Source organism: Pipistrellus hanaki, assembly GCF_964339955.1.
Source record: "Pipistrellus hanaki genome assembly, chromosome: 10".
NCBI classification, from domain to species: Eukaryota; Metazoa; Chordata; class Mammalia; order Chiroptera; family Vespertilionidae; genus Pipistrellus; species Pipistrellus hanaki.
The window spans coordinates 56,958,754-56,972,057 of record NC_140512.1 but is presented as its reverse complement, the minus strand read 5'-3'; the positions used below and the strand labels follow the sequence as shown (position 1 = coordinate 56,972,057).

At 53.4% G+C, this 13,304-nt stretch overlaps 1 protein-coding gene across 1 annotated transcript in view; it reads right to left on the bottom strand.

Annotated features, from left to right (window-relative positions):
- Window positions 1-614: 614 nt before the first annotated feature.
- Window positions 615-13,304, bottom strand: part of PAX4 (paired box 4) — a gene marked incomplete at both ends in the record, with an annotated part of 30,376 nt that continues 17,686 nt past the window's right edge. The window contains 9 exons of the mRNA XM_084897328.1: window positions 615-808; window positions 1,134-1,275; window positions 1,550-1,605; window positions 2,275-2,344; window positions 2,680-2,762; window positions 3,040-3,150; window positions 4,011-4,086; window positions 4,373-4,588; window positions 4,885-5,015. Of these exons, the coding sequence (XP_084753454.1) occupies window positions 615-808; window positions 1,134-1,275; window positions 1,550-1,605; window positions 2,275-2,344; window positions 2,680-2,762; window positions 3,040-3,150; window positions 4,011-4,086; window positions 4,373-4,588; window positions 4,885-5,015 (1,079 nt within the window). The remainder of the gene's footprint in view (window positions 809-1,133; window positions 1,276-1,549; window positions 1,606-2,274; window positions 2,345-2,679; window positions 2,763-3,039; window positions 3,151-4,010; window positions 4,087-4,372; window positions 4,589-4,884; window positions 5,016-13,304) is intronic.

Genomic DNA, 13,304 nt, shown 5'->3' with positions numbered 1-13,304 from the left:
AATGTGGTCATGGGTTTACAATTATATAAAATATTTCTTATATTCTGGAGATGCATGCTGGAGGATGTAGGGGTGATGTGCTATGATGTACTGTCAGTGTGTGTGTGTGTGCGCGCGCATGCATATGTTTGGGTATATGAGCACTCAAATACCAAGATAGGTATGTACACACATACATATGTAGATAGGTAGATAGCTAGATAAATACATACTATCTAGCTATCTACCTATTACATAAACCCATACATACATTAGCTAGATAGATGATACATGCATGCATACATTCATAGGTAGATTAGATAGACAGATAGATAGGTGATATATGATAGATAGAACAAACTGTTTATAATTGTTAAATATAAGGGTGGGAGTATGAGTGCTCATGGGAAAAACATGAAGGACATAAGAACTACTGCTAAGTTAAAAAATGTTTTTATTATTGCCAAGTGGAGGTCTTTTGAGGCCACTAAGAGAAGTGGGGCAGCATGGCTTCTCTAGTCCCTCAAATTGGGTGGCAGGAACGAGGGGCAGGAGGGCAGGACCAGGCAAGGTCCACCAACGAGGAAGAAATGCAGGAAGGAGGAAGGAGCAATGGCGTGCTTGAGCAGGTCAGATTAGACCCTCTGCACCGCTTCTCCTTTGCATTCTGGCCCTCCTCCCTCGTCGCAGGCCTTGCAGTACTGGGGAGCCAAACCAGAGCAAGGCCCGAGGGGCACCAAGACTGACGGCGGTGGGGGCAGTGGAAGGAAAGGCAAGGATGGCTGGACAGTACTAAATGCAGGGGGCTCAGGTGTGGGGCGCAGGTAGCCTGCAGGGACAGAGAGAAGGTGAGCTTGGGATTATTGCTGCCACCGCCCTCCCCTCCCCTCGCAAAATCACTGATGAGGAGAGTCACAGATGGTGGTTCTTTACCCTGAATAGAAACACTCAAATCCCAATCCCACCGCCTTTTCCTGCTAAGGCTGTCGGTGGTCCTATAGATTCAGGAGATACTAGTCTCCCCAGCTTTGTGGGCCATGCAAGCAAGGAGAAAAGCTCTATTGAGTTTCCTTTGATGAAGAGATCCATGCCTTCCTGTGGAGTCAGCTAGCCTCCCTCACCCTGTAGGAGTGAGGCATGGCCTCTGTTCTTACCCCAGCAGGGCTTGAGACAGGCTTGGGGTGGGGTGTCACTCAGGCATCTGTCTGGTGCTGTCTTCCAGCACAGCTGATAGCAGGAGGGACCCAAGGATTCTGGAACAGGCAGGGCCACTGTGGTCACACTGCCAAGGGACTGCTAGAAAAAAAGCAGGAGAAGGCCTTCAGCTGCCAGTGATACCTTCTGTTAAGCAGGACTGGGACCCCAGGGCTGCCCAACCCCAGAATGCACACTATACAACTCCAGAGGGGGCCATTCATGTAGCAGACTGTGAGGAGGGCACTTTCTGGAAGTGTGCACACTGGGGACCCCAGGAGAGCCATGAAATCTGGCTCAGGCCTTCACTGGGAATGGGAGAGGCAGTGAGCCATCCAGTCTTCCAAGTTCATAAACTCCCCTCTTTCTTAGATACCTGTGCAGAGAAGAACCCTGGGGAAGCACTCGGTACAGTCAGTCCCTGAGAAGCACCTGCAAAGTGAGAGTGGATCCGCTCAGGGAGAAACCAGGTTCTAGGGAGGGGGCAATGGCTGTGAGAGGCAAGAAGATTCTGGGAAAGGTAGCAACTTCTGACAGGGGTGAGAGAAGGTGAATGCTACAACCCTCAACTGGCAGAGCCTTGGGGGACTAGGAAAGAAGGATTACATTCCAGGGGTGGTAAACTGAGGACACTGCAGCCCTGAAGAGCAGAGACTGTCCAGCATCTAACATAGGGCCTAGTACATGGGAGGGCCAAGTAAATGTTAGGTGGGAGGGTGGGTGGATGGATGGATGGATGGATGGATGGAAGCAAGCAAGGCTGGGTAGGGGAAGGAAGGAAGGAAGGAAGGAAGGAAGGAAGGAAGGAAGGAAGGAAGGAAAGAAGGAAGAAGGGAGGGAGGGAGGGAGGGAAGGAAGGAAGGAAGGAAGGAAGGAAGGAAGGAAGGAAGGAAGGCAGGCAGGCAGGGAGGGAGGGAGGGAGGGAGGGAGGGAGGAAGGAAGAAGGGAGGGAGGGGAAGAAGGAAGGAAGGAGGGAGGGAGGGAGGGAGGGAGGGAGGGAGGAAGGGAAGGAAGGGAGGAAGGGAAGGAAGGAAGGGAGGAAGGAGGGAAGGAGGGAAGGATGAGTGAATGGATGCATGGATGGATGGGCAGAGAAATTACCTGGAAGCTGCATTTCCCACTTGAGCTTCTCTTGTCGGCGCCATTTGGCTCTTCGGTTGGAAAACCAGACCTGAGAAAGGGCAGAAACAAAGTAGCTGGCTGTGCTCTCCACCTCCTGGCGCCTCCTGCTCTCACCACCTGTTCCTGGCCCGCCTTGGAGCACTGACCTTTCCTGAGACCTGACATTTCCCTTCCTGCTCTGGCCTTTGCTCTGTCCCTTCTCAGCTCAGAGGCTTGAAGTGGGGAAGGAGAGGAGAACAAGGAAGGTTTTATCTCTAATTTCTGCTCCAAACAATTTGTTTCCTCCTTACGGCCCCCTTCTCCACCTCACCAGAACCTAAAGCCTTCCCAGAACAGACTCTATCCTTGTGGTTTGTGCACATTATGTGGCAGAGCTCCACTCACCCTCACCGTGTCCTCGGGCAAAGAGGTGGAAACAGCCAGCTTTCCACGGGCCACTGAGTCAGGATACTGCCCACGCTGGAACTCTGCAGAGATCGGGGCTCATCCCCAAGGGCATGGGGAGAGGAGCGAGGCATGGGTGTCCCCTTCAGGCCCCGCTCCCCACCTGCTGCAATTCTAAACGGCCCTTGTCCCCAAGATAGGACCACCACAGCCTCCACCTCCCAACCTTTCCCTGCAGGTCTCAGGGACAAGGTGTGAATGCCCACCCCCCACCTCCAGAGCAGCTCTGCTCTTATACCCAGCTGCCTCCGATTGGCACACTGAGCCTCCTCTGACCCACTGCCCGCCCCGGCCCGGCACCTTTCTCCAGCGCCTCGGCTTGGCCTGGGGAGAAGATGGTCCGATTCCGATGGGGACCTCGAGGAGCCTCAGAGCCGCTGTGGGGAGTGTGAGGAGCTGGAGCCAAAACAGCTGAAAAGGGGGACAATGGCTTGTGGTAGTTTGTGATGGTGATTCCTCTGGTCAGATGGGGTCCCCAAGGCCCTGGGGCCATGGACAGGAGACAGTGATAGGTCCTCCCTTCCACCAGTTGATGGACAGACGTAAACCCCACCTGCGGCCAGACATTCCTGAGCTCTGAACCACCAATCAGCACCTGCCAAATACCCTAAGCCCCCATTCCTAGGTCTCTAGGTCCCTAATCACCAATCAGCTTGTGCTGAGTGCCCTAAGCCCCATCCCCTATCCTTAAAGGTGCTTGTACCCCAGCCCTCGCTCTCTTCTGTCCCTCTCCCTGGAAGCAGCCAGCAGGGGTACTCTTCCCTCCAATAAAGCCTGTGTGTGTCCTGCCATCCCGGTCTCCGGCCCTTCTCTATTTCATCTATCAGACAGCATGGGTATAAGAGCAGAGCTGCACTGGGGGTGGGGGGTGGGCAATCACACTTGGAGGTCACTGCAGAGGCACTTGGTAGGAGGCATACCCAAGGCCACAGCAGGGAGCATGCTTGGTATTTGGGGGGAAACAGCAGCATGGTTGGTCCAGGTTGGCATAACCCACAGGTCACGAAAGGTGTCTTTGAAAGCTGTGCATGGGGCGGAGGGAGAGTTAGGAGGCCCAGCCCTGCCTCTTCATCAGCAGATCCTGTGACCCTAAGGCTAGGGGACTTGGGTTCTGTTCCAGGACCCGCCAACACCTAGCTGGTGACCTTGGGGAAGTCATTTCCCTTCTCTGAGCCTCAGTTTTCTTCCACCAGGAGGGAATGAGACTGTAATGAACTGCAAACTGCTTAGGTTTGGTTCTGATCATCCCTGGGGGCCACGCAAAGACGCACCTGGTGATCTGAGCTGTGCCCAGGGCAGCCTCTGGTCCTCCTGCAGTGTCCGCAGGACTCGGTTGATGGAGGAGACCTGGAGGTGTCAGGGTGTTGAGGGGGGAGATGGTACACAGTCCCAGGCTTGCATCCTAAGGCTATTTCCCCAGTATCCTTTCTCTCCCCTGTCCCAGCCCACACAGTTCCTAAGGGCAGCCTTTTCTCTCCCCCATGGCTCCTTCTCCCCTGTCTCACCCCTTTTCAGAAGAGAGCCCAGCAGTCCAGCCTGCCAGCCTAGGGTGGCCTCATTGCAAAATAAGAAAGGATCTTCTCCCCAGATAACCTGTTTGCCAACCCCGCGTGTGGGGAGAGGAAGCACTCACACTGGGAGTCTTGTCCCGGGTGCAAAGCCCTTCGGCACAGAGCTGGCGCTGGATCTCCCAGGCAAAGAGGGCCGGGCACTCACCCTTCAGCTGGGCAATTCGAGCCACCACAGGGGGTGTGGCCAGCCGTGGCTTGCTACCACCAATTCCCTTGGGCTCCAAGACACCTGTACGGTAGTAACGCGCTAGGATCTTGCTCACACAGCCGTTAGATACCTGGGTCAGGCGAGAAGCAGGAACAGCTAAGGCATAACGGGCAGAAGGGGAGTGTACCTGGGACAGAGGAGGCTACAAGGCAAAGAGAACCCCCTGGGACCGGGCCACAGAGCAGAGAGTCCAGCCTCATTTGGGGAGCCTGAAGTCCCCCACCCCAGCCCCCAAGAGGATCTTCTAGGAAGTAACCCAGGTCCCAAAGACCCTCAGAGTCTGAAATAGCTCCAGACTTGCCTTAAGGGGGACCCCTTCTCCTTGCATCCTGTCCCCAACCCTGGGAGAAAGTTCTAGCCCTCTACCTTAAGGCTCCGTGAGATGTCACAGGGCCGCATCCCGCTGACTGCCAGCTGCACGATCTGCTGTCGGGTGTCCAGGGGCAGGGGCCGGCCATTCACGAAGAGCCCCCCCAGCTGGTTCACACTGCTGATCCCTGGGTGTGAGAAGGAGGCATCCACAAACCACGTGTCCCCTCTCTCCAGCCCACCCTGGGGCAGGAAGGACCCTCTAGCCTGGCTTCCCACCATAGAGAAAGTCTCCCACCCCCACAGGGGATTGCTCCCCTTCTGCTCCCGGAGTCCCCCAAACATCCCTCTTTCTTTCTTTCTTTCTTTCTTTCTTTCTTTCTTTCTTTCTTTCTTTCTTTCTTTCTTTTTTAATATATTTTATTGATTTTTTACAGAGAGGAAGAGAGAGGAATAGAGAGTTAGAAACATCAATGAGAGAGAATCATCGATCAGGTGCCTCTTGTACACCCCCTACTGGGGATGTGACCGCAACCAAGGTACATGCCCTTGACCTGAATCAAACCTGGGACCTTTCAGTCCGCAGGCTGATGCTCTATCCACTGAGCCAAACCGGTTTCGGCAAACATGCCTCTTTCTTGGGAGCTGGCTCATGGGTGGGACTTTGCTCTGCGACCCCCCGCCCCATGATCTAAGGGAGATAGGGTGGAGCAGGGAGGGAGTAACTGGACAGAGCTTCCCCTGACCACTGGCCAAGAGCAGATGAAACCACGTGAATGGAAGCAGAACCCGTAGATATCCCCTCCCTCCTTACACCACTCTGTTCTTCCCACTTCTCCCAGCGCTTTACCGTCCTGTGGCATGCTCCAGGCTGACCTCTTCACAGAAGGGCAGGAACTGGGAAGCCTGGGGAGGGGAGTTCCTCCTGGGATCTCCTTCCTCAGTCTTGGGGCTGGGCCTGCAATCACCGGGGGTGTTTGGGGTGAAGTCTCTTGCTTAGAATGGCCTTAGGATATAGCATATTGTGATAAAGGGTCAGGTTTCTAAAATTTGCCAGGAGGTTAGCTAAGCAAATTCAGATTTTCTTTACTTAAACCAGGGGTCCTCAAACTTTTTAAAGTGGGGGCCAGATCACGGTCCCTCAGAGAGCTGGAGGGCCGGACTATATGAACTACTAATTCCTACTGTAACACCTCGGCTGCGCTCACTGCCCAAAAAACCTGGCGGGCCGGATCAGACTCCTCCGCGGGCCGTAGTTTGAAGACCCCTGAAAACCCTCCTGTGATGAAGTCAAACACCACCGGGCCAGCACAGGACTGAGTTTTTGTGGCTGTCCTGATAAGGGCCTGGGAGGGAGGATGGTCTCGCGTCTCACAGGTCCATGTACAGGGAGGTGGAAAGGGGTAATGCCTGCCAATGTTCAGGCTTCTCTTTTCCCAAATAGACAAATGTCATCTCTGACCCCTCAGTAGCCTTCTCAGCCCTGGGTGATGCACTTGGGCCAGGGCTCCTGCTTCTTCTTCTTCTTCTTTTTAAATATATTTTATTGATTTTTTTTACAGAGAGGAAGAGAGAGGGATAGAGAGTTAGAAACATCGATGAGAGGGAATCATCGATCAGTTGCCTCTTGCACACCCCCTACTGGGGATGTGCCCATAACCAAGGTACATGCCCTTGACCGGAATCGAACCTGGGACCTTTCAGTCTGCAGGCCGATGCTCTAGCCACTGAGCCAAACCGGTTTCGGCAAGGGCTTCTGCCTCTTTTTTTTTTTTTTTTTTTTTTATATTTTATTGATTTTGTACAGAGAGGAAGGGAGAGAGATAGAGAGTTAGAAACATCGATGAGAGAGAGTCATTGATCAGCTGCCTCTTGCACACCCCCTACTGGGGATGTGCCCGCAACCAAGGTACATGCCCTTGACCGGAATCGAACCTGGGACCTTTCAGTCCCTAAGCAAACGCTCTATCCATTGAGCCAAACCGGTTTCGGTGGGCTTCTGCCTCTTAAGCTCAGATTCAAACTTAGGATACGCTGCCCAGCCAGAAGAGGGCATCAGCGACCAAAGGTCCCAGCTGCCAAATATCTGAGGCTGGAGACCAGGTTCAAGGCTCTGCCTTCCCTTCTGGGCAGCTTCTGAGGTTAGGTTCCCCCAAACCACCAGCCAGAAAGCTTCCTTCACTTTAGGGAAGATCTTGCTCCTATTGTTTATGCTCTCCCGGGAGATCTGGGAAACTTGGGGCTAGCTCCACCCCCAGGCACTGAGGTTCTGGTCTCACGGGCTGGAAACAGAGATCAACAAGCCCCAGGTCCTGGCTTCTTCTGGAAGACACCTCTCTTGGCAGTTTCTCACTTGCTGGGATTGCTGGTCCTGTTAACGCTGGGAAGTTCTAGACCTCATAGTGAAGCTTCTCTCTCAGAGACCAACTCTGGGATCAGATACTCATTCACTCAACTAGCATGTATCAAAGGCATGTAGAAGGGACGGAGTGAGAAGCAAGAGAGAACAGTTTGCTACCAACATAGGGGCACAAGCAAGGAACACAGGCCATGTGCCCCACGTCTTTCTTGCTTTTATCAGCAAGTAGCTGGAGTTGAAGCCACCTCCTTTCATGCCTGGAACCCGGGCAGGGATGGTGACCACTGCAGAGAATCTCTTAGGCTTAGAACTTTCCTGTAATAACCACGCCATCTTGGTTCAATTAACTAATCTGCAATTATGTTCTGAACAGGCTGTTAATCATGAGCATATTGCTGGCTGTTCGGGATGGAGGGAGTCAAAAGAAAGGGGGCAAGGCTTTTGCCCTCCAAGAGATTGCAGTGCCGCTGAGGGAGAAACAGTGCACTCACAGAGGGTGTGGAACCAGAGCTTCTTCTTAACTTCGGAAACTAAACTGGCTTTTACTCACTTCTCTCTTGGGCAGAGACACATTCCCCTTCAAACTCTCATATTTTCAGAAAGTCGGGAAGGAAGGCAAAAGCTTCTCCAAAAATAAAACTGAGGTTCCCACAAGTCAGGAGCTACCCAGGGTTTGGAAGCCAGTTCCTCACCCAAAGCTGAAATCCCCAGCTCCCTCTCTGCCCCCCACTCCTGCTTCATGTCTGTGTAATTGCTACCAAAGCCATGGAGAGAGGAGAGCTAAGCTGGGAGTGTGAAGGGCTCTGCCAGGATTGGGGGGCAGGAGCTCAGAATACCAGCCAAACCCTGAATCCTTGATAGAATTGTGTCCCCCCACTAAGTGACCAGAGCTCAGAGGAGCTGTTCCATATCCATACCTAAAATCACCATGCCCCAACTCCCGGAAACTCCATCCACAGCAGCCACACCACACATCCCAACATTCACATTAACCGGCTGGTGAAATAATTGGTGCTTACAAGATGGGAAAGCAGCGTTGGGGGTGGAAGGGGCAGGAGGCTGGGTGCTATAAGACAAAGGAGGAGAGAAGCTGACTTGGCCACACAAAGACATGGAGACAGCATGGGAGGCAGAGCAGACAATGAGCCTGCAGGGAGCTACCTGTGGGTGGCAATGAGGTGGGATCTTCAGGGGGAGGTTCTCAGTCTCCTATGCAGGTGCCCCCCAGGCTCCAGGGGTGGTGGTGGTCTGGTCCTGGTGACAGCCTCCACTCTGCTTCTGAGCCAGTCCTGCCAGGGGTCCAGAGGTACAGAGAGCCGGTGCTCAGGAGCAGAGGGCAGCCTTCTGGGAGCAGCCAGTGATGTCACAGGCCATGAGCAGAGGAGGAGGGAGGTGTGCATGGGGTTGACTGACACCAGCCCTGAGGCAGGACAAACCACAGCCAGTGACCCATTGTGTCCTTCCATGGGGAGCCATCAGAGCTTATTTTGTGTCCAGCTGCCAGCCTGGAGCAGGTACAAACCCACTCTCATGCAGACCCCCAGGCTCTGAGTGCACCCACTCAGGGGCCAGTACTCCTGAAGGGATTGGGAAATAGGAATATGGGGAATTTCAGACTGTGTCTCCAAGGCTTCGAATGCACGGAAACCCAAAGTTACTTCCAAAACCACAAAGACACATCTTCCCAGCTAGAATGCACATACCTGGATGCTTGGGTCAACTCCTGGGTCTTTGTGTGTATTAGTATAAAATACTCTGGATATAGAGACTCCTGGGTCTTTGTGTGTATTAGTATAAAATACACTGGATATAGAGACTCCTGGGTCTTTGTGTATATTAGTATAAAATACACTGGATATAGAGACTCCTGGGTCTTTGTGTATATTAGTATAAAATACACTGGATATAGAGACTCCTGGGTCTTTGTGTGTATTAGTATAAAATACACTGGATATAGAGACTCCTGGGACTTTGTGTGTATTAGTATAAAATACACTGGATATAGAGACTCCTGGGTCTTTGTGTGTATTAGTATAAAATACAAATGGGTGTAGAGACTGATACCTAAACACTGGCCAAGTTGGCTCCTAGACCTTTGAGAGGATGGGGGTGCTTGGAGAAGAGTGTGTGTCCCATGGCACCAGTTCTCTCCCCAGAGCATCCTCGCCAATTCTCCAATTGGCTCCCTGACTGAGGTGACACCGTCGATGAGTTCTTGCCTGGAAGTAGGGGGATCCTGGACTTCAGAGCACTGGCAGCAGTGGTGGGGTTGGGACTGAGCCCCTGAAGGTAGTTAGGATGCAGGGGGAAGGGGAGGTGTTGATGAGCAGGTGTGCAGCCTGGTTTTCATTCTTCCATTTCCAGATGTAACCAGGCTCCATTCCACTAGGGATTTGGTGCTTTTAGACTCCAAGTTATGAATGAGAGAACACCACAGGTTGTCTGGGTCATTGTTGGGGTGGAGGCACCCAGAAGCTGGTGGTCCTCGCGGAGTGGGAGGCTGGTAGTGAAACAGCCCCCAGTGCATGGAAACTTTGCTGCCATCACAACAAAGCTTGGGCAGGTCACCTGGGAAGGAACCAACATGGAAAGCCATTCGGGTCCGTGCCATCCCTCAGGTTCTGTGAAACCCTCCCAGAAGTCAGGTTGGAAGGAGGCAGGGTGAGAAGCAATAAGACTAGACCCAGGGGCAGGGGACAGGGATTTCACTGGAAAATGCTTTGGTTTGGGAGAGGGGTGGTGGTGAAAATGGTCAATTCAGCTTGATCCTAAGGCTGGGATCGAAGCAAGGCCAACCACCAACAAAACAAAGGGGCAACCAACAGAGTGGGAGAAGATACTGGCAAACAACAGCTCTGACAAGGGGTTAATATAATATCCAAAACAGATGAGGAACTCTTACAACTCAAAGCAAGGCCAAAGATGTCCCAGAAGTGGGTTTTCTGCATCACTGCTACGTGGACCCCCTCCTCTTCCAACCTCCCCCAGCCTCCTCAAGCTGGCCCGGAGCCCTGGGGCATGGAGACTGCAGCAGTGGGTTTAGCATCATGGGCAGCCAGCACATGCCCACTGCCTGTGGAGCCCCTTCCGTCCCAGGGTGGCTGGGATTGCTGGTCGCTCCACTCAGCCATCCTGGGTGAGAGGGGGTCCCAAGGAAGCACATGGCAGCCTGCTCTCAGTCTTCCTTTCCTGCCTCATCTCTCTTCCCTCCATCTGCCCCTGCACCTGGGGGTACAAGGCTCCCTGTCCAGACCTGCTATTCCCACAGACAGCTGCGTGAGGGTGGAGAGAGGGGTGTCAGGGGGAGAAGGGACAAGCCCTGGCAGATGGTGGTGGCAGAGATTCCTCCCATAAACTACCCTCTCCCCCCGCCTTTACAATGCACTCTTGGGTCTGAACAAACAGGCTTTCCACCCAGAGGAGATGGAGGGGAGGGAAGAGAGAGGCAGGGCCCTGGCAGGGGGGCCCAGCCAGCCCGAAAGCTCAGCCACTCAGCCCTCTGCTTCATGCGCCAGACTGTTTGAGGAGCAAATATCTGCTTTCACCGCCCGATTCTCTCAGCTGCCCCCACCAGGTTTGGGGCTAATTGTCCCTCATTAGCTGGGCCCAGGCCCCAGGCTGCTGCCAGCCCCCGCCATCTGCTCACAATTATACATTAACTCAGAGGTCTTGCCAAGCGCCAGCCAGGCTGTGTGCCCCTCTCTGGGGCAGCCATGGCCACTCCAGCCTGTCCTTCACCCTGATGGTGAGCCCTGACTGTTGGCTTCCCCTGCCCCTGGGAGCCTCTAGTGCGAAGCCCCTTGGCTGTGGGAAGAGATGTGTCCTAGGGAGAGGCGGCTGGAGTTGCCCAGCCCTCCTGCTGGCGCCAGAAGACCGGACAAGCCCGTGCGTAAAGCTGGAGAGGGCATGGCGCAGCCGCGCGGGCACCCTGCCGGCTTTGTCTGACACCTCACCTCGGGCTTTGGATGCTCACCAGGGGAGGTGGCCCAAGTCCCAGGTTATGTCTACCTTTTCCTCTGGTGCCTCCTTGCAGGCTGCGTGCCCCAGCTCCCACGCTCCCTCTCTCCGAGAGCTCTCATCGCACGCCAGTCCTCTGCTCTCCAGAGCGCACACCACGCCCGCCCGTCTCCAAACCACTCTCCCGCAGCACGGGCTTCCCAGTTTGAAGTCCTATTAGTTTCCTGGCTACAGGAACCGGGGGGATCTCCAAAGCCCCTAGGTATTTCTAAACTTGGCGCTGAAGGTGCAACCCCCCATTCCCATTGCTCTGTGCAGATGCCCCACGCTCCCAGCCCAGACCCTGCTCCAACACCAGCAACTCGCGGCGCTTTTTCTGCTCGGCTTCTAGGACGCCGCTGCCAGCTCCCTCTGGACGTGCCAGGGAAGGCGTAAAGAGCAAGGCCTCCCATCTGTGTCTTTGAACTGGGAGCACAAAAAAAGCTCCCCGTTTCCCCTCTTTTTCCTCTCGAGCCCCTCACCTCTGAGCTCGACCCCGCCCCATGTTGCCCTTCGCTGGCGGGGAGGTGAGTCTGCACTCCCATGGACAACCCCCAACAGAGCTGCGACAGGCAGCGGTTAGAGCCCAGGGCCCAAGGAGACCTGGAGAGGAAATCCATGGTGATGGGAAGGGCAGGGGGCAGGTGGTGGGGATGGAGGGTAGAGCCCAGCCCGCAGCCGCCAGGATGGGCACTGCGCACTGCGTGCCTCGGATCACAGCAGACCTGGGCAGTCAGGTGCGCTCTGTCAGTCACCTGCGGAGAGGGCCTGCTTGGGTCCTAGAGCGCACCAGCCCCGCTTGCGCACCGGTGTGAGGATGGTGATGCGTCCTGGCTGCTGTTTTCAGACCCAACCAGTAAGAGAAACCTCAAGTTCAAGCTTTCCCGGGAGACTGCCAGCTCTGTGCTCCCCCAGGCTTTCCCTACCCCCTACCCCACTTTGCAAGGGGTGGAGGAGCTGAGGAACGGATAGCAGTCCATGTTGAAAATATACTTCATGCTGATAACCTTTATTTATTTATTTTTTTTAGGACAGTCTTAGATGTACAGAGAAATTTCAAAGACTGTAGAGAGTTCTCATGCACCCTTCACCCAGGTTCCCCTATTATTAACATGTGACAGTAGTATTGTACATCTGTTGTGGTTAATAAACCAATATTGATATTACTGTTAACTGAGGTGCACACCTTTGCAGATTTCCTCAGCTTTGCCCTGATGTCCTCTTGCCCTCTCTCTGTTCCAGGAGCCCGTTCAGGGCACCACATGGCATCTAGTCATCGTGTCTTCTTAGGCTCCTCTTGGCTGTAACACGTTCTCAGACGTTCCTCTTATTGATAACTTTGACTATTTTGAGGAGTCAGGTATTTTGTAGACAATTGGGATTGTCTCATGCTTAGACTGGGCTTATGGGTTTGGAGGAAGAAGACCACAAAAAGGATACCGGTGGGGTGGAAAGGGCCATTTCGTCAGAGCATGTGAAGTGCGCACACTGTCAGCATGACTTATCTCTGTTGGTGTTGACCTTGATTACCCCTGAAGTAGGGCTTGTTGGGTTTCTCCAGTGAAGCTACTGTACTATCCCCACCCCCTCCCCTGCTTCCCATACAATAAAGTCCTTAGGCACAACTACACTTAAGGAGTGGGAACTGGTTTTACCTACTCAAGGGCAGAGTATCTACAGAATCATCTGGATTTCTTCTGCCCAGATTTCTCTCTTCTCTTTTATTCATGTTTTCAATCATTTATTATATCAATATGGGTTTATGGATACTTATTTTATTATTTGGATTATAATCCAATGCATTACTTTATTTCTTTTTATGCTAAAATTGTTCCAGCTTTGGCGATTGGGAGCTCTTTCAGTTGACTCCTGTGTCCCTTTTGCATACCCCCGTTATTGTGGGCTTTGGTTTTTTAAGAGAAGGGGGGGGGGGGCGGGGATGTGAGCACTTTCTTACTTTCCGGTTCTACATGTTTCAGGCTTACCTGTATATTTCCTGTCCTAGTCATAGAATTAGGCATTTTCCATTTTCCAAAAGGAGCCCTGGTACCTTTTGTTGGAAAATGGTATGAGAATAAAAAATTGGGGCAAGCCCGGATGACATGCTTAGTGGTTGAACATT